We start from the raw sequence: 21,447 nt of genomic DNA, 5'->3' as shown, positions 1-21,447 counted from the left end.
AGGAAAAGAAGATAAATGCTTGGTTCTTTTCGCTTCTTTTAACCCCTTTTCAAATGAGTACCAATGAGTTCTTTGAAGGACACCAATGAGTTCATTAATTTTCTGTTCTTGTTTTGTTCTTTAAGCAACATTGTGATGCTATTTATTGTACTATATTTTAACGAATTTTTTTTGCAGAGTTCAGCTTTTCATTGAACATATTACAAAAGAGGCTTAGTCAAAAAGACCGAAGCTCATGTCATCATTGGACTCCTCAGATTCTTCTTTGTTTGATTCCACTTTCTTCTCCTCAGCTGGGGCAGCAGTGGTGGAGGGGCCAGAACCTCCTCCTCGGGCAGCAGCAGCTGCTGGGGTAGGTCAACCAGTCTCTACATTGCAGATGCAGCTCCCAGTGTTGACATTGGCCAGAGCCTTTGCAAACAAACCTGGCCAGAAAGGTTCAACATTTACACCAGCTGCTTTAATGAGGGCATTGATTTTATCCTCCGTGACCGTCACCTCATCGTTTTGCAGGATGAAGGCTGAGTAGGTGCAGGCGAGATGTCAGACAGAGGCCATGGAGCAGACAAATGCTGGGCGAGCACTGCCAGATACAGTGCTGGTCATGGATGAAATGAGGGCCTCACCCTAACATGGCCTGAGCTACCTCTGAAGGACTGAGCACCTTACTGGAAGCTGAAGAAAAGGGCTAAACAAATAATTCTTGACCTCCTATTGTGTGTCAGGCATTGTTCTAGGCACTTGGGGCCACAATCATAAACAAAACAGACAAGAGCCCCTCCCTTCCAGAGTTTACAATCCAGGGCTCCCTGCACTATGCACTCTCCTACTCTGCTGCTTAAACAAGGGCTATTGCACCAGATGCTAATATATGCAGAGCTTTGTAAATAAGCTGAGAATTCCATTGTCTTGGGGTTATCCTCAGGCCCTTCTCACCACACTCCCTTGTCACCTTTTGTAACATCCTCTCTTTCTGCTACTCAGCAGAAAGCCTGGAGAGTCATGTTATGCAGATTTTATGGAGGAAATTATTAAACAACATGAATCTACACAGTGTAATTTCCTCCCCATTCTGGGCCTCCCAGGAATAGACCCTGTCACCAATTTCTTTCCCACTCAAGCGGTTAGAAGGTTGGGCTTTTTCTAGAATGTTGTGCCCCGGACTTTCATGACCAGTCCCCAGCCCACAGTCTGCACCCCTTCCAGTGTAGATGGGGCCCTGCTGTGCATCTGTGGGGGAGCAGTTCTGCTGAGGAGCAAAAATCCAAGCTGTAGGTAAGAGACCCTCAGCCACCCAAAAGCCATTGGCTAACTTGCTGCTCATTAAACATTTAGGAGAGAAGCTGTTCCTCTCTCTAGTATGCCTGGCTTGGGTTCCAACCTTAGCTGAAATGAAATAGGTTGAAGAGGTTGTTGACTGCAGTGAGCAGATAATCTTTTAATTATTTCTTTTGGGTCCCATGTATGCTTAGAACTTCGCTGCAAGGTCAAAACAACAGATCACACAAAAGTTGGCTAAACATGTAAGAGATGGAAAATGTTGATGGTGGCAACTAAATATAGACACACATATGGGTGGATTCCGGAAACTGCAAAGCAGTGAACCTGACACTGTGCTCCAGCAATAGTCCGGACCACATTAACAAACAGGTGACTTTTGCATATTTAGAAAAGAATGTGGAGCCCACACTATTGGACTTGAAAAGGTTAAAGAAGAAACCTCTGAGCAGCTCCAGTCAAGGAGAGGTGTTTTTTTTTTTTTTTTTTTTATGATGGGAAGCAAGAAAGGCCATAATGTTCTTGTTTCTATAATAACACCTGAAGGAGATTTTAAATACAGGACAACAAGAAGATAATAGCAAGTAGTGAGAATGACTGAACCTATAGCATGTATTAGATTTTGCAATGGTATATTTAAATAAAAATACGAACGACAACCTAGAATAGCTTATAGTGAGTTGTTGTTACTGACCTCTAATTTCATCCTCACTTACAAAACAGTTAAGCCTTTTCTCCAGATTTCCTGATTCAATAAGTAACCTACTTTACACCTGCCTGTTCTAAGTTGTGCTGATCTTCTGTGTGTTCTAAATTGTGTTGTCTTAGATGATAGTCTTGTCAATAAAATGGTGACATGTGGGCTGGATGATAACATTTAAGGAAGTTTGCACCTCGTAGACTAACTCTATCTAGGGCATTGTATTAATGGTGGCTCCAGAACTCCAGTTCTGTGCTGATGAACATTCTTTATTAAAGGAAGATACAAGTAAAGAGAGTCCCTGGACCAAATTTGTTCATGATCCCAAGCCAAGAGGGCAGGCTTGTCCAATTCTATACATGTAAGTACACACAAACTCCTACCCTAAATCCTAAGAAATTGGGGTATCAAGAGCTGGAAGAATCGACCTGCTAAATTTCCTGCTCTAAAGGGGAGTTCCTCCTGATTGAAGATCCCTCACTCCTATCTGCTTGATCTCTCCTCCAAAGAAAGAGCACACACTTCTATATCCCCTCTGTTCTTCCTCTAATAAAGCCCTGAGGGAAAAAAAAAAACAATAGGGAGTAGGTATTGATTTCATTCACAGATCCTGGGAAAATGAAATTCTTCATAGATATAATTTCATGTTAAAGCTGTACATACCATACTTTAGGTCTGAAGGAAGTTGGTGTAACAAAATACAATTTGAACACAAATCTTGCCATTCTTACTCTAATTATTTGTTCAATAACAAGGTGTTGCCTTCAGGAAATGTTTTAGCTCAATCCTGTCATTGACAAATCTATTACTGGATTTGTAAACAAAGGAGGACAAGGGAACTGTGAATGCAAAATGATGGCTTCTCTAAAAAGGCTTCAACCTCAGGAACCTTCCAGCCCAAATGCTCTACATTTATACAATTTAGATATTATACCTCTCCTTTGTTTTAGAAGCTACTTCAATGACATTGATAAATCTCCTTGATGCTTTGGCCTACTCAGCACTTTTCAAAGAACATTCAGGCAAGTCATTCACTTTACTTTTGCAAACTAGTCCATGAACAATGCCCAATCAAACCAAAGAGTATTGTCCAGGGCTTGATTGCAATCTCTTGCTAAAAAAGCAGCAGCAAACTTTCTGAATATATTGAATGGGACTCATCCATTTTTAATAAGTCCTTGGATTGAATACACAGGAACACTCACATTCTTCCTTCTCCCTCCTCTCTGAAACTCCTTATTGAACAGGTGGTTATATTTTTATTCCTGTATCTTATCAGCACCTTATTTGCCATGGAATGAAGGCGGCGTTTGTTCAAACAAAAGTTGTGCCTTAAGATAGATACTCTGCCCAGAAAATATCTTCTAAGTCAAGAAGACAAGATTGGCCTCAACTCAAATTCTAGCTTACAATTGGGAAGGATAAACCCAGCATATTCTGTTCTAAAAGCAAAAAGTCTAATAAACTGGTAAACACAAATCTTTATCTTTTTTTCAAAATCTCAGCAAAAAAAAAAAAATCGAAGCACATGTACTGTGCCTATACCTGATATTTTTTTACCCTTTCCTTTTACTCTTTATTTCTCAAAACTTTCACCCACAAATATGACTAATTTCTCCTAGATTTAAAAATGAATGGCTTAGACGGGGTAAACTTGTTGGATTTCGTTAATCAATGTCACCATAAAATTAATTAATTAATTAAAAAATGAATGGCTAATTATATGAGGACTTCAACAAAGCATATATAAACCAGAAAAAGTCTCAAATGGTCTCTATTTAGTTTATTACTTAGATTACTTTGGTGACTTCATGCTAGAGAAGGCGAATCCACAATATATAGAGAGATATTTTACACACACATATTTGCAGAAAGAAATCTTCCTAAAAGGTAGATGAAGCATCTCCCACTCTATTTTTCCTCTCTATGGTCACATGCAGTGTAGACTATATTCAGATCTTTGGTCCTCTCTTAATAAAGTGTTCTCCAGGAACCAATTTGGGTGGGCTTCACAGGAGAGTCCATTGAAAAATTCATGACAGTGATTAAAATTCCCCCACCATCATTCACTGATGAGGAGTGGGACTTTTCGGTTGTTTAATGGATATCAGAGAACATGGCCAAAGAACGGTTCCCTAGAAAACTGTGGATAAAACATTTATAAGATTCGAGTGAGAAAATCAAATACAGTTGTCAAGAAACAAAAATGAGAGCATGAGTCCTCAGCCAGAACAAAATGGAATTTGAAGCAATAACATTAAAAAAGACCCATTCAGTTTTACGCGCATTTAAGACCCTCAAATGGTCATAAACTAAATGGTCTCCAATCTCAGATCCTCTTTGGCTAAACAACTATACTGTACAACTTCAGACTCAGAACCACAGACTGCAGAGAGGCAAACAGGCTGCAGGGCACTTTGATGGGAACTGGAAAGCCACATCAAGGGCACCCCATATTTTTACATGAATCAAAGTGCTAGGATCGAACTACGGTTTTGGAAATGAATTCAGAGACTTACTTAGCTCACTGCTGGATGTCCAGCAGGTACCCACCTGCAAATTCATCAGAATTTCTACATGTCAATGATTCTGCGTTCATCGCATTCCAGTAAGCATTTGAGACGAATAACCATTTAAAATCTTATAAGTAATTTTGCCAGTAATTTCATTCTTCCCAAGAGATAGCCAAATGTGGCCAAACATATTAGAAAATCTCATGGTAAATTTATTTTCTTCATTGTATCTAAAGCCTTTTAAATTGATCATAATAAAAAATGATGCTAACAATAGGGCTACTCTTTTTAAAAATTTTAATTGAAGTATAGTTGGCACACAATATTATATTAGTTTCAGGTATGCAAATTATACAATATTATATTAGTTCCGGGTATACAAAACAGTAATTTGACATTTATATGCCTTACAATGTGATCACCATGTTAAGCCTAGTAACCATATGTCACCGTGCAGTTACAATATTATTGGCTATTGACATGTTTTCTGTGCTGTACACTACATCCCCATGACTTATGTACTTTATAACTGGAAGTTTGTATCTCAATAAGGGTTACCCTTAAGGCCTTGGCCACTCACCCCCAACTGGGCAGAACTAATGTAATCTATTGAGTTGTCTTCAAATCACTGAAATTTAGGGCAGGTAGAAACTTTAGATATCATATTCAAACACCCAAGCATTACCTAAATATAACAGTCCTTCTGATCCAAATGACGTTTCCAGAGTGGGTTGTTGGTGGTAGGAGTCCCACCACTCCTTTCAACCTTTCTGAGCCCTACTTCCACACCCATAGAACCAGCACATACGAAAACTCCAATTAAGCCCTGTGTTGACCAGTTGTACCCAATATACAGTGGTGAGTATTGTTTCTTTTAAAAAATGGTAAGATAAAAAAGTAGGTCACTTAGGCTAGCAGAGGGTATTGTGGCTTATTTGGCATACAAATGAAATTAACTTTCTGTTTATAAGTAGCAACACTTGGACAGATCACTTCCTGACTTATTCTATACCATACTTGAAAATAAACACTACGGGGTAAAGATGAGACTAGGGTCTATAGAGAGAAAAGAAAAGAAATGCATAATTTAAATAATAACCCTCCTTTGCTTAAAAAAAAAAACACATTCTTATCTGATTGACATATCTTTCTGTGGGAGAAGAGTTTTAAAAAATGAGTGAATAAATGCATCAAGAAATGCACAAATGAATTGATTATATTTGTAAAAGACCCCCATTGCACTATAGCGAGTTTCTAAAGAATAATGTGAAAAACCTTACTCGGTATCATTTGTTTGGCAGTTGTGTTACCTTCTACTGTTATCATTTTCAATACATCTTAAGTCTTCCAATAGCATGTAAGACGCAGCTTTATCACTCCCACATGCCTACATGATGCCTGGCATATAGTTGGGGCTCAAAGTAATTTTTGCAGCTGCTGAATAACTTGCCCCCAGCAAGCTCAGGGCTCTGACACGAACTGACTGACAATACAGAACTTGAGCTTCCTGCTGCTCATATAGCAGCCCCCATTTCTTTTCCTGTTCTCCATCATTTCTTTTCCTGCAATTTGACAATGCCACATCCTTGGTGCTCTTCAAGGAGACCCTTCAGAACAGAGGCTCAAACAGGCCTTGTCCTTAGTGGAGATCCAAACCTACAGCAGGCTGAGACTTTGGAGCCAGAAATGCATTTGTGGGTATCACGCAATCCATTTTAGAGTCGGCAAAAGCCCAAACGCCACCTGTTTTCAATATGAGTGTCTCCATTACCAAACACACATTTTTACTTAGGCCTCAAATTAGGTCGAATGCTGAACCAGTCTTCAAGTCCCCACCAGCCCAGCTCTCCATAGAGCAGGGCTCCGCCTGTATAATCAGCTTGCCTGGGCCATGGTGGTCTGGCTGGCATCCACTCACGGTGCCCTCAACCCCAAGGGCTCACTCAGCTTATCTGCTATCCACGTAGCCACCAGACAAGTCTTGCCATGTCACCAGACAGGCTCCTGCTTGTTATTAAAACAGTGAATAGCATGAGCCATGACTTCCCTCAGGGGAACAGCCAAAAGTATAGACTGAATGGAAACCATCTTCCTTTTGGCCAGTCATGACAAGGTTCTGGAGACCATTTTGGTGGCACATTCTCTTGAGGATGTGAAACAGTGCAGTGGCTAGTGTTTTTCAGAGCTAATGAGGGATTTGGGAAACTTGGAAGCAGTCTTCCGTGCCCTGCCCTTCCTCTCCACTCTTGCCTCAAATCCCTAAATGACAATGTCATTGCTTTGGCTGAAAACTTTTCTCCCTGTCAAAAAAATGCAGATGTCCCAGGAGGGAAAGCACACAGTAAGCATCTGGGTCTTGCAGGGTGGGTGATAGGAAGAGGCCAAGGGGGCCTAGAACAAACCTGGCTTTTCTAATTTTTTTCCCAGAGTTTTAGAAGTTGTCAGTAGGAGATCACACAGATTGTGGCTCTAATTGGTCTAAACATGCCAATGGTGACTGCTGAAGAAGTGTGTCATGGGTGACATGATGACAGAGCCCAACCTTTGATGAAGCTGGATAAGAGCTAATGAGGCTTACTACCAACCTGATAGGATTTCCCGATGCAGCCTAGCATCAGCCACTATGTGTTCATAGGTCACATAATTGATGACTTTTAACAAAGGAGCAGAACTTGCATTTTCAAAGAGTACTGGCTCCTTCCAAGTAGTCAGGCTCCTTAGGAGGCCATCAACTAGCTCCAGCCATATTATCACACTCATGTGACTTGAAGCACTGTTCACACAACCTACCTTCAGAACCCATTTCTGAGCCATGTGAGAAATCCCTCTCCTTTCATGGTCACATAGCATTTCTGAGCAAAATTACTCACCTTGAGGCTGAGGGAAACACATGAGAACTTGGCATCATGTCACCTACATTGCATGCAAAAGGATCTGGTTGATGATAGAACCCTTTGGCCAGTGCTTCAGATATAACCTTTACTAACTTCTAGGTATTTACAAAAATTACGTTCATCATCAGAAGCAGGAGCTATGCCCCATGTGGCAGTGACTCCAAGTGTGCTGCAGGCTGAGAAAGCATTCCCCACTGAGCTGCAGGAGCAGTGGCTAACCTCTTGAGGGAACAACCTAAACAGACACCATTTGAAAAATGAGGATAAGCCTGTTAAAGAAGAAGAAAGGCCAAGTGTGACTATTGGGAAGTGGGAGCAATTTTCTGAAGGTGATTCCATAGGCTATGTCGAGCTCTTGGCAACTATTAGAGAAGTATGAATCTGCATTAACCATATTTCTACAAAGCCAAAACCAAATCCAAAGCCCATGCTTAAACATTGGGTGCCAAACCCAAAGGAGGGAGATTGAGGGGGGAGTAGGGCTGCTGCAAGGATAGTGGCTTCAGAGTTTGTGGTGGAGGAAGGGAAGGTGAATCAGGAAAGTGATGAAAAGAAGGAGTGACATTGTACATGGAATCAACCTTGAAATAACAAGTAATATCATGTCCCAACAATGCAGAAAATGCTCTGACAATGCAGGCATACTTATGAGCACTCTTCTCAGCTGGTAATAAAAAAAAAAATCTTTCCATAGTGTCATACTGAGATTTGAAAACAGCTGATTACTATCTTTGATTCTGGTGAACCTGGGCAACTCTCTTTGGTCTGGTCAGGCAGTGGTGCTCCATGTAGTTAGAGAAGAATTAAGTCACCGGGATGCACATGTCCCCTTGATCTCTATCCTAGGTTCTTTCTGGGATGCTACTCCAAACCACCCACTGCAGCACAGTCAATGCTACCAAGCATCTGAACTGCTTTTGCCAAGGTGGAAATCGTTAGTACTCCCCATGCATCTGGATTCATGTGAATGCACCAAATATACCACCCTACTCTGACTCCCACAGAGACAACCAGGAATTCAGCTAGGCTTCTCCAATCTAACTGGAGAAGGAGCAATGTGGGACCCACATACAATGACTACTTTCAAAGCTAATACCACAAGGCATTTCCTTAAAACATTTTCTCCCAAAATGTTAGTTATTAGGTTATACTATGGTCTGATCTCTTGCTAAAACTGAAAACTTTCGAACCAAAAATGGGTTTGAATTGTGAAAAATATTTAAAGATCTTAACACGGACAAGCCAGAATGTCCCAGAGTTATTTGGTTGTTTATTTTTTAAGTATCTCTTGGTAACACATATGAATCTACAAGGAAATTTTAGTTAGAAACATCTGAAAATTTCCATTTCCAGTGGAAACACTGACAGCAACTTCAAAGGCTCTGCCACCTAATCACTGAGAAAACAGTGCATGTGTGCACTTTGGAGTTGGCAGAGAACTCTTTCTAATATTTAGAGCTGCCTAGAGATAGAAAACCATCATAAGGAGTGAGATCCCTGTCACTGGAGCTGTTCAAGCAGTGGTTAGGCAACCACTTGGCAGGACTATTTTAGAGGACAATCAACTATCAAGGGTTCAAGATTGAACTGGAAAAATTTTAAGGGACCATGGAATTGAGTTGAGCTGGTATATGCTTAGAAGGTAATGGATTGATTTCTGTGTAGCTTTATATTCTGGAATCCCTGAAGCTCATGTTTTCTATCCCTGCTAAAGTTGCTGATGGCTAATGCACTGATATAGTGCTCCACTTCTCCATCCCAGATGTAGCAAAGTGTCCCATACTCCTACTAGTGTTACCCTCTGGTAGTAAAAAGATATAGCCAACCCAGTTATTTGCCTACCCAATAGCCATTCTCCCTTTCTTCTTGTCAGTCATCCCCTAATTTGTCCAGTGTCCATCCTCCTCTCTGAAGCCATGTCTTTCAGATAGGACTAGCCTCAGACAAAGGCATGAATCTTGGTTAGCTTTTATACTCAACAGCTTAGGGCGTGTGAACTGATTCTACACAATGAGAGGTGAAGGGATGTTTGCTGGAAAAGAATCTGTTCTAGGAAAGATTTCTTAGCTCTTCAAAAGAGATTTGAAGGAAAAAATAATCTCTTATTCCTACCAACAGAAAGTGGTGCGTGAAGATGTATTGTTACAGCCATCTTTTTTTTTTTCAGCTTTATTGAAGTTTTACAGCCATCTTTCAACCGCGAGGAAGCTATCCAACATGCTGAAGTTGGCAAAGTTGAAAAACAAAAAGAATCTTGATCCTTGATAATAACATTTGAGAATAATTATCTCTGGAGTTTCCCTACGTCATGCTTTCTTGTTATACAAGATGATAAATCCATTATTGTTTAAATAATTTTGAGTTGAATTTTTCCTTATTTCAGCCAAAAACATCTTAACTAATACCATAGTCTTTGACGGACTCTTGTCCTCTCAACATGTTACAGAGATTTGGTGAAAACTCTCTTTTCATGCATGCGGTCTGGGCCAGAAAATTATAGGAAAAACATACAAGGAGAGTACTCAGAACCACCTTCTACCTCTAACACTGGTCTGTAAGCATCCCCATATCTGTATCCTTCCTCAAGCTTCCCTTGTTGTGTGATCATGCTCAGGTAGCTCATTGATCCCTTATAAAACAAGACCCCTAGTGGGCCCACTTCACTGACTATCCACTTGCCTGGCCTTTTCTGGAATCTGGGATATGATGGACAGAGCTGGGGCTCCATTTTAGGAATACTAGAGCCTAACTTGTCAGTGTGGCAAGATGACTGCAGTCTAAAGCAATTTGTCTGATTCTTTTCTCCCCAGGATTTCTCTGGAGGTACCTCTAACTGACTGCCCAACAGGGCTGCACATCCTGTTTCAAAGATCGGGCTCAAAAATCCTTTGTTTAGGCCAACGATTCTCAAAGTGTGGTCTCCAAACCTGCAGCAATCAGCAGCACCTGGGAACTTGGTAGAAATGCAATTTCTCAGGCCCACACCAGGTCAACTGAATCAGAAATTTTGAGGGTGGGGCCTGGCCATTCTGTGGCCTATCAATCTCTCCAGGGGATTCTGACACATGTCAAATTGGAGAATCTTGGCTACTGCCATGACTGGTAACTGGGTGTGAGGGAGCTTCCCAGGGCTCTAACTTAATTATTTTATACTGCAAGGACCCCATCTCACTCTGTAATTATACTTTTATTCCTGTGACTATTTGATTGTCTATCTCCCTCACTAATGGTGAGCTCCACCAGAGTGGACACCAAGTCTATTTTGCTTTGTTGTTGTATCCCCCAGTGCTTAGCACAATGCCTGGCATGTAGCATACCCTCAACATTTGTAGAATGGGTGAAGGTCTCTTACAGGCCGCTTAAATACTGAATGGCATATTTTGCTCCCTACAAAATTCAGCAAATTCTTAAGGTAATTATTTAAAATGTTCAAATTGTACATATTTTCTCTCTAAGCTGAATACAACTGACAAATTGATTTTCATGTTTTCCCAACTCGAAGTCAGCAATGAAGAGGACTTCAAATTAGCCCAGAATGTGACTTCTACTCAGGAAGCTATCATGCTAAAGAGCCGTGGGTGTTGGCTACTGCTCATTACAAGTTATGTTTTGAAGTACACTTTCTTTTATTCATTTTTGCCAGAGCCTTGATTCTGCAGAACACTAAATACCCCAGGGCCACTAAGAGGAAAGATACAAAGTACCTAAAATGCCCTTGGCATCAGCCCACCCCTACACAATCCCTGACTTTCCAAGACCAATTTGGATTCTTTGTGGGAAATACAGATGGAAATTTGACACTGGGAAACACTTCTGCATAGTTTCCTCCCTTCTCCCTCTCAATTCTGGACCCAGAGAAGCTGGTACAGCTACACTATGTGACCAGGAGAGAAGAGCTTTAATTTACAAAGGAGATGGAAACTCTCCAGGAATTCAGAGACTGACCAGAAATTGGCAAGAGGAGTAGGGTAGGTGAGGTGGGGGGATGGGCAATCAAGAGGATGAAGAAGTGCTCATCCGAGTGTCCTGCCTGCCTGCCTCCTGGAAAAGAAGATCAGTGTGTGGAATTCTTCTCCCCGAGCTGCATTGTTAGAGAAGAGTGAAAAGAGGTGTGTTTTACGAATGGAGGACAGTGAAAGGGCAATATAAAGGGACCATTTGGAACTTCTCCTGCTTTGAACCCTTAAATCAGAATATGTCATTATTAGAGAGTTAGAATCTTTTCTCGACAGGAAGCACCCAGCTTTGCACTCTCATCTGCTCATTTTCTATAAAATCTCAGCCATAAAGCTTTGACCTAGGAGCAGCCTTCCTGCTATCACTTGGCAATGGCAGGTGTATAGGCCAGCTCTACTCTAAAGATGTAGCCGAAAGAAAGGGCACCAAGAATGTAGAAGAGGCCAGGGTTCATCTCAGAGTACCTGCAGCTAGAGCTTCTTCCTGCCCAGTAGCCAGGCGTCAGAAATGCAGTCATCCCTCATCCAGAGGCCTAAGTGGACATAGAGCTTGATGGGCAAAACCCTGTGATGGAACAGTTCCCCTAGAGGGAACTCTATTGAGCTTTCCCCTCTTCCAAAGTCCTGGTGTGTGCATCTTCCCAGTATTTCCTCATAACAACCCTTTGCAGTAGATAAGGCAAGGACCAGGCTTTTAAATTAAGAGAAAAGCCTGGAAAAAAAGTTAAGCAGTGGCTTTGTAGTTTTCCAGCTGTGATCCAGGTCACTCAAGGGGTAATATGACATAAGCCACTTAGGACAGCAAGAGGCAGGTAGGTAAATGTTCTGCCCTTTCCAACCTCCTCATCACAATAGCTCCTCTTTACCCTGATATATGTTTGGCCCACACATCCCACTAGCTTGCTGTCTAATGCTTAAAGAGATTTTTCAGCACCCCTGTAATCCCAGGTCCCTGCAGAATGGTGTCTGAGGAACCAGACTCCAGGAATCCTCTGAGTTTCTCTCCAGAGCCAGGAGGCCAGAGCAGAACAGAATGGCCCAAGATGCCTGGGCAAGGCTGTGCAGGTGAGTTGGAAGCAATGCTTGAAGAATGTGGCTGGTCAGAATTCAAGGGTATGATGGGGTGGGAGGCTGGGAGGACCACTTTTAACATGTGACTGTATTCTGAGCCTGGATATCCAAAAAGTACCCCTTGTGTGTGGAAATGGGTTGTATTCACTGGAGAGCTCTAAATCAAGATCATTTGGAGGCTGCTAGTGTGTAAGTTGTAAAGGGAGCTGAACCCCTACAATTTTCACAGTACAATGCACAATGTCAAAGCCAAGGACAACCCTATACAATCCTTGCTGCATACTTCTACTTAGTTCATCTTCTTTCTATACCCTGGGCATCATGTCAAGTCCTATTCAAGAATATGCATTAGATCATGCCCACTTGAATTTTAAATTGCCTTGCCTGTCTTTTGAGGGCTTGATACTCTGATCCTATCCTTCTCTAGTTCTATACTAGCAAATCCATCACCTCTGCTTTTTAGACACATTTTCTTTCTGCCTCTTCACTACCCACACCGATCCCACTACCATCCCCAGACCACATTTCATCCCACCTACCTGCCCTTACTTCTGCAATCCCAAACCAGCCAGTACTTTTACTGAGTATGTTGAGACAACCTGTAGCACCCAAGGAGTACAAAGAACCAATGGTGGGTCCTGCCCACAAGGCAAACCCAGCTAGAGTCCTGCTTCCTCCAGGAAGTCACCCTGAGTGTTGCAGCAGACACTACTCTCCTTTGACCTGCACAACAGCTAAGAGCTTATGTGGTCACTGGCATGTTTCCTGGGCGAGCCTCATCTCTCCCCAGATAGAGTTATGGGCTTCCTAAGGATGAAGGCCCCATCTTACTGGAATCCTGCCTCTTGCCCATCCATGCAGAGACCAAGGTCAGACATGTCATAAATCATATTACTGCCTCAAGTTCCATGTGGTTTTTGAGGAACACATATCCAGAGCCAGAATGACTGCCATTAGAGATCTCTGCTAACCAAGGGCTGGCCTCTCTAGGTACTTCATCTTTGGAGTCTGTTTAAATGTGATAAGGACCTTCAAATTCTTTGGTTAGCCTTCAATTACAGTTTTCAAAAAAAAAATAGAATTTAGTAGACAAATTATCCAATGTGGGGCACACAAGGGTCCATCCAGCTCTGACTTGTGTGTGGGCCAATGGCCAAGGGGGCAGGTAGAAGAAGAATAATGTCCATCTCTAGCAGCCACCTCAGATGCTGCTTCACTCCTCCATACCACTCCGATCCACTATTTGGGATTTTGTTCACTCAGATGATTACCATCAGCCTATAGCTTCTTCAGTTCAACCAATTATATAAGTCACTACTCTTTGAGTAAGGTAGAACTTCTTTGTTCAAAATGGATCATTTGCTCAATCTAAGGAGGCAGAGTTTGCCTTTGGTTCTAGAAATTCATCTTTCCCACAGACCCAATTCCGTATGTTTGAATTACACTGCCACTCAGATTCTTTCTCTGCAGTGATGCCTAGGCATCACTTGCCTTTCATTTGGAGACAGAGCCTTCAGCTCCTGCTGATCCTTAGAAGTTTCTTTCTGAACCTTGTATCAAGGTTGTGGCCAAACACTAGAGTCTGAGTACCTCTAGATCAAAGCTTTTCCATTTATTTTCAGCATATACTGCCTGATGGGCATGTTGGGACATGTGTTCAGGAAACAACCAACAAAAGCTCCCAGGTCCCCTTCCTGGGTAGAAAATGTCAAAATCCCTTCTTCCTAAATCACAGGTTTTTAAATTTGATGTTGTCTTTTCTAATGAGTACTAAGACAAGTCCAGCAAGAGAAAACTATTGTTATACTCCCCATTTACAGCAGTGCCTATTATCTGGTTTCTGTGTCTAATCTCTGACCAAGGTGTAACTTTTAAGGTGTAATCTTGTCCAGGGCTCTTCAACCCATTTCCTGTTTAGAAAAAAAAGTGCAGCTTGCTGCCGGCATTAATTTAACTTTACATAAACACATTCTTTGAGGCTGAAGCAAATCTGACTGATTTTCAACACAAAAATATAAAAACTGTTCTGGAGTTATTTATAAACTAAACTTGTCTCTAATTCTAATGTAACAGAAATGTATATAATTAGTATTTAATAATTTTTTATGAGGTAAATTTCAAAGCACAGAACACAAAGCAGAACATTTCTCTCCGGATCGTCTCCCCATCCTTGTCGTTGTGTGAGCAGCAAACTTTGCAGCAACCAGTTGGAATTTGTTTCTCTGATGTTAGTGGTATGCTCTTGGGTAAGTGTCTTCCAGACAAACGAAGAGGTTTAACATCAGAGCACAGACGATTTCAAAGATGTTGCTGCCCTGGCTCATGATGTTTTCCCAGCATTCTTTCAACGTCAGTCTGAAGTTTACGTGGCTGATCGTGTGCTCAGAATTGTCCTTCTTGAACAGAATGTAGGAGTTCAGCACTGAAATGTTTAGAAGGCAGTGAATTTCCTACACCAAAACTCGTTCCTTTGTACTCAGTTGGATAAGAAGTGAGCATCCGATCAGCCGAGTCCACTGTTTCCGTATTCTCATTGTGATCCACAATGACACATGGTTTCTTAGTCTTCTTTCCATTTCTATTGTCTACTTCACAGAATCATTGTGGAATGTTGACAACACTGTCACCTCCTTCGTCATACCACTTCAATGCTATAAGTTTACCACAGAATCTGGCTACATTTGTCCCCCCTTTGCAATCCTTTTCTTCATATCATTCGTTATGTTTTCTGTTCAAATGAGCTGTCCCAACTGCATCAGTCCTGTCTTGATGTAATTCTCTGAAAAGCATGGGAGATGGATGGCAAACTATGGGGGTGAGATTAGGACTGTAATCTGTGAGTTATCTCAGGTAAACACTGCAGCTGCAAGCGACACTGGCAAGTATTCTGACACTGGCAAGTATTCTCGGGGCAAACAGGAAATGGGTTAAGAAGCCCAGATTACATCCACTGAGCCCCATTTATCCCAAGATTTATTTATCTCCTCACAAATCTACAGCTAATTAAGCAAATATGAATTCACCATATTGTAGAACATGGTATTTTTCTCAACAGATTGTGTTTACTTAAGTGTTCAGTAAATTGACACTTCTCAACAATGCAGTTTCTAGGGCACTCCTAGAACCCTTTCACACAGAGTCTTAGGAGGCTGTTATAGAGAGGAAGAACAGGATCACTTGTCTTAATGTAGGTTCTTCCAGAACTAGCACATAGAGGTCACATGCACAATCATCTGAGCTCTTTTTGCATTAAAATACACTGAGCAAAGGAACCACTATGTGAGGTTAGAAAAAAACCTTACAAGATTTATCTCCAGGTGGTCCTTGACTCTTCCCCTGTACTCAGGTCTGCCAAGTCAACCACTGTCTGCTGTGACCCTTAATCTGACCATTGTACAGGGCCAAGATAGCTGACATGTGGCAAGTCTGACAAGCTCATCCATTCCTGATGATTTAAACTGTTTGGAATAAGGGAGGAAGAGTAATCGAAGGAAAGGTAGCACTTGAAATAAATAGACCCTGGTGGCAGGCCAATTTCTGTTCCAAATCTGCTTTTTAAAATTATTATTTATGCCTATAGCACCTGGTCTTCGTAAGTGGTCTCCCATCCAAGTATTAACCAGGCCTGACCCTGCTTAGCTTCTGAGATCAGACATCAGGCTTGTTCAGAGTGGCATGGCCATAGACTATGGACTGTGGCTCCACTGTGGCATGAACCCAGGACCTTCTGAGTGTAAAGCAGATGTGCTAAATGCTACACTGTGGAACCACATCCCAAATTTGCTTTTTACATTTCTTTTCTGTCACCCTTGGGCAAATTACCTTAACTTTAACTTTTTTGAGTCTTTTCATACATCTTTAAAATAGAGCAATTTCTACTCTGCAGGAATGTGTGAGATAATTGACCTGGCCTGGCCTGGCCTTGGTGCTGAGCACACAGGTCTGTCTATCCCAACTCATTGGTCAGTTGAGATTATGGTGAATAAACAGCAAATAATCACTTTTCTTTTTACAGTAAATATGTCCAAATGATGGTTTGTTGCTGCTGCCAGAGCTTGTTGCAAAGTATTCAGAACTGAAACTGCAAAGTGTTTCATTATATTTCAAAAGAGAGAGCAAGGACACTGAAAACCTTTAAAGGCAAATGCAGTGAAAAGAGATCTGAGATTCTAATGTGGGTTCAGAAAGCCATCCACTGACCATGATTATTTATTTGTGACCAACCTGGTACCAACTGCCCTTAACAGCGAGTCCCCAAGAACAGCAGGTTATCAATGGTTTTAGGTTATTGATAGTGATGAAGCAAATCCCAGGCAGTGCTAAATCTAAGAAATTCCATCTGGAATGCATTTTATATGTGCATGTGTGTGTTTTTCCTTGGCAGGAGACTTATCTTCCTAATTATGTTTCCCTTAGGCTATTACTAAAACTAGCCTGCATTCCCCAAGCACATGCCACTGACAGGAGGGGAAAGGCAGCATGTAAGTGACAGGGTAAGGTCTACCTGAGATTAAGTGTTTGAAAATACACAAACAAATCCCTGTGTATAGATGACTGTATACACACACACACACACACACACACACACACACACACACACACACACACTTCCAATCCTGTCATGTAAGAAACACAAGAACACAGAGTAGCACGGAAGTTGTTGCAAAACTTCCCAAAAGCCCAGAGAAAAAGACCATAAAACCCTTTAGAAAAGCGTTTTGGGTCATCACTCACATGCTTTATCTTCATTCTTTAACTACACCATCAACTTTTACCTGGTAGGATTGATGCATGAAAACCTTTTTCTTTCCAACAATCCTGTGCTTTTTTTTTTTCCAGAATTCCTAATGCCTTTAAGAAATGTCAAAAGCAGAGTAAAAATGTGCATTTAATTCCACACGTGGACATTCATGGCGAGAAATGGATTTCTGTAGATTTTACTGATTAATACCGAACTTAGAAGTCTCTTCAAACACTGATGAGTAAAAATTCAACCTTACATGAAAACTGAACTTGGACAATTATTTACATATAATAACGACTCCTTTACCATTGGACAGATAATTCATGCAGTAACCAAGAAGATCTAGTTACACATTTTCCTACTAATACTTTCATCTTTATCCTGTGTGGCAGTTGATGCTGCTTCAAGGAATTTGGGACTGAGAAAACATTAAAAGTACTTTATTCTAATAGAATGAGTAAAGTCCAAGGCATAACATTTCCTTTGAACCATTTGAAACATTAACAGTGGTATTAAAATATGCTGTGTTCTAAGAGGACCTTCCCAATTGCTTGGCCAATGTCTTCCTCACTGGTAAAGATATGAAAACAATTAAACTAAAAATTAACCTTAACGTGAACAGAAAACATTCTGATTATGCACTCTGTGATTATATGGCTATAATGCCAAATTGCTCCTGTTTCAAGTCAATGTTTCCTGAAAAATGACCTAATCTTGTCCACAATCCAGTGAAAATCCAATATGTGGTACCACTAAGAAACCATGCCTTTAGAATAGGAATTTGTATCTTTAGGGAGCCCTCCTCTCAATACTTTTTAAGTTAACCAAAAAAAAAAAAAAAAAAAAAAGACATTATAGGGCATACTTTGCTGCATTTCATTAAAAAAAAAGAGAAAAGAAAAATCTCTAATTGTATTTGCTTGTATATGTATAAAGAAACTTCAGAAGATTTTATATATACACACACATATACACACATACATATATGCGCACACACACTAATAAGTTTATCTAGGGTCTGCGGGTAAATGGCCAGGATCGGGAGGGAAACTTTCACTTAATACCTTTATATATTTATATATGTTTTGGTTTTTAAATCCTGGCAATATATTACCTACTTAAAATCTAAGTGCAGCATCAATTATCTACACCTATTTTTATTTTGGTTCTGTAATCACAAATGATAAATTTTACTTCATGTAAACTGTTAAATTTCTATCTGGAACTAAAGTTAAAAAATGCAAGTCAATTCTTTGTGCTTTTTCTTTTATCAAAATAGTAGGTGCTAATTACTATTTTTTGAAATAAAATATAAATCTAAGAGTCGCAAAATGTTTTTTCTTAAGGTAGAGAGTGGGTGAAGTGTTTGAAAGAAAAATAATTTAAAAATGACTTTGTAAAACATAAACTCTTCCTATGTTATTAACTGAGGCTTTGAAAAAGTCATTCTCCTAACAGCTTTTATTCTACCTCATACTGTGAACTCTTAAAGTTTTAAAATATTCAACTTGCCTTTATTCTTTTCTTAGGGGGGAGGAGGAGCCTGCCAGCTGGTTAGAAGCCAAGAGCTATCCAGTCAGACCTGAATGGAAAAATCTAAGATTTGTTTATTTCAAAGTTCAAGTTCAAAAGCAAGAGACAATTTAAATAATAAAAGAGTAACAGGGAAAAAAATGCAAAGAAAGAAAACAAAGCAGTAAGAGTCCAGAAGAACCTTCAAGAATATTTAATTCGGAAAATGTTATTGGTTTAGAGAACCTGACTGAAAGAAACAGCTGGGTAGAGTTCAACATTTTAAATTAAAAACAATCAACAAGGTCTATGGGGATAACTCTTCGAGCCACATTTTGGAGACCAGTTTCATTTCTACCAAGTAAAAGTAATAGTCTAAGCAAAAAAGGAAATTCCTCACAACTGAGGTAGTTACTAAGTATTAGCACATTTTCCAAGTTCTCACAAGGCAGCTTAGCTATTTACAATCCATTTTTCCTCATACATAAATGGAGTTCCTTTTCAATTTTATGTCTCCTGTGATGTTTTTCTTAAAAAAACAAAAATGAAAACAACAACAAAAAAACACTTACACACACCAGCCAGAATATGCCCATTTTATTAACATCATGCTTTAATAAATAACTGGCTACTTCTAATAAAATTAAGCCTCTGTTTACAACAGCCCCTGATATGCCATTTTGACCATTCTGCAGAATTTGGTGTTAAAAGTTGAATGAATTGTAGACCCTGAGCTATCAAGTAATTATGTTTCAATATAAAAATAGAGAATTACTCTTATAACTAAAGATTGAACAATAACACAAACATCCTCTCTGTGGGTTTTAACGTCTATAGAATTCATTAGGATCTTAATGGCTGTCTAAAGCAGGAAGAGACTTGCAGAATTTTCTTTCTGAAGACTTTTGGAAACTCTTTTTAAAGTGAATTGTTACATTCTTATAGTTTTACAAGCTGTCATTTGGTAAGGACACAAGGAAAGGGTGCCTAAGGGGCCAAGGCAGTTAGTCTTTGGCCTGAGACAACAAATAAGGCCTTTGCCAGTTCACCCACCTGGCTAAGGGTCACCACTAAGATGTAGTCTTTACAGCTCTACTTACTCCCACTCTTCCTCCTAACTCCCCTCTCCAAAAAAAAACTAACACATGGAAGAAAATCTAGATACCCAGGTCTCCACCAAGTGGGCTTCTTGGCTGATAGGGTAGCATACAGCTATAAACCACTGCAAGTCCTTCGCCTCTCAGATTAGCGGGGGCTGAGTAAGAAACAGACTCAAATAAGACACCTTAGAATCTCTTAAAAAACTAGGACCCCGAAGCAAACGCAAATACAAATGCACAGATTAAAAATTTTGCTCAAGAGTCAATGCTATTCCCTGAGCCCAGGCTGTACCTACCCCAATTTTATCTAGCCCCCAAACAGCTCCCTCTGTATGGCTGGATTTGAAATCTGTAACACTATAGCACAGGGGACCAAATGAGATAGTTGGCCACTTATTTCTGTCATTGGGATACCAATTTAAAGAGGGTCAAGTGTGGACATGAAGACCAGCACATAGTGGCTTGTTAACTTACCTGGATTAAAAAAAAAAAAAAAAAAAAAAACAAATGAACGAAAACTCGCCTCTAAACTAAGTGTAAACATGTGATAACTGGGATATCCTGAATGGCTTTATATCTTGCTAGGGGAAATGTATTAAGAGTCTTCTAAATGGGTTACACTATAAGCGGGCTCAAGAAATAAACCTATATGTGATCTTTATGCAATTTATGCAATTCAACTCAACCAAAATGAGCAGTCTGCAGTCTCTTCCAGTCACCAGCTATAAATGAAATATAACATTCTTTTTGTATTGATGCTTGAATACACCTGACAAGTGGCTTATAAGCCTCCTTATGCCTTCACATTCTGGCCTAACTTAACAATAAAAAAAACAGAATCATCTCCTCTTCTCTCCAGAAAAGGCAACTAAAACAGGAATAAATGGAAATTTTACTGCTTGTTGGGCTTTTTCTTTTAATAAGATAACATGATAAATAAAACCTGCTTCTGTACAGCTATTTAATATTTCAGAAATACGTACATGTTACATGCCAAGAAAGGACCCTGGTTTTCTTGTAAGAAACAAGGTGAGATCATAATTGAAGAAAAAACCCACAAACAAAAACAAACAAAAAAAAAAACCAAACAAACAAGTGTGATAAAATCACAAATGCACAACTAACTACAGTTCTGTACCTACACTGCTAGCCACATTTATCATGATTCTGGGGAACCAAAAACTGACTTAACATACAAGTCCCCTTTTCCTGCAAAACTGAAGGGAAAAAAAAAAAGGTCAGCAGTTCTTAAACCAGTGGCCACACAGTAAAAACTGTACATCGTTGTCCATTCATTTAAAAAGCAAAGTCACTAAGATGGTGTAAAAGTGATAACCGGTGCCTTTTAACTTTTTTGATGATGAACATTTTTTTCTCTAAGATTGAGAATTATCTCCACTCTCTCTGCATAACCAGGAACAAGATGCAGAAAACAGTGAGGAGGTAGGGCTGTGCCCTAACACAGGTATCAGCGTAGCTGGCTTTATCACCACTCTTCCCAGAGTGGTCAGTTGCGTTATACTCAAGCTCCGAAGGGCATTGCTGATATTCACATCCACTTCCACTTCCTTCTCCACTGTTTTCATCATCTATTAAAAAAAAACCAGGAATTTCATTCCTTTTGTTCTCATCACGAGGCATACAAGAACAATTTGTACCTTAGAACCACAAATGCTTAC

The 21,447-nt window shown here is 40.2% G+C and overlaps 1 protein-coding gene and 2 pseudogenes across 1 annotated transcript in view; all 3 read right to left on the bottom strand.

Annotated features, from left to right (window-relative positions):
• Positions 1–213: 213 nt before the first annotated feature.
• Positions 214–558, bottom strand: LOC102887114 (annotated as a pseudogene).
• A 15,425-nt stretch (positions 559–15,983) lies between these two features.
• Positions 15,984–16,099, bottom strand: LOC112470918 (annotated as a pseudogene).
• Positions 16,100–19,250: 3,151 nt separating this feature from the next.
• The window catches only part of GPC4 (glypican 4), a 102,712-nt gene continuing 100,515 nt past the window's right edge, over positions 19,251–21,447 (bottom strand). Inside the window, exon 9 of the mRNA XM_006921526.3 lies at positions 19,251–21,357. Coding sequence (XP_006921588.1) covers positions 21,158–21,357 — 200 coding nt within the window. The 3' untranslated portion in view covers positions 19,251–21,157. The remainder of the gene's footprint in view (positions 21,358–21,447) is intronic.

Source organism: Pteropus alecto, unplaced genomic scaffold, assembly GCF_000325575.1.
Source record: "Pteropus alecto unplaced genomic scaffold, ASM32557v1 scaffold19, whole genome shotgun sequence".
NCBI lineage: Eukaryota > Metazoa > Chordata > Mammalia > Chiroptera > Pteropodidae > Pteropus > Pteropus alecto.
This window is presented reverse-complemented; position numbering and strand designations above follow the sequence as displayed.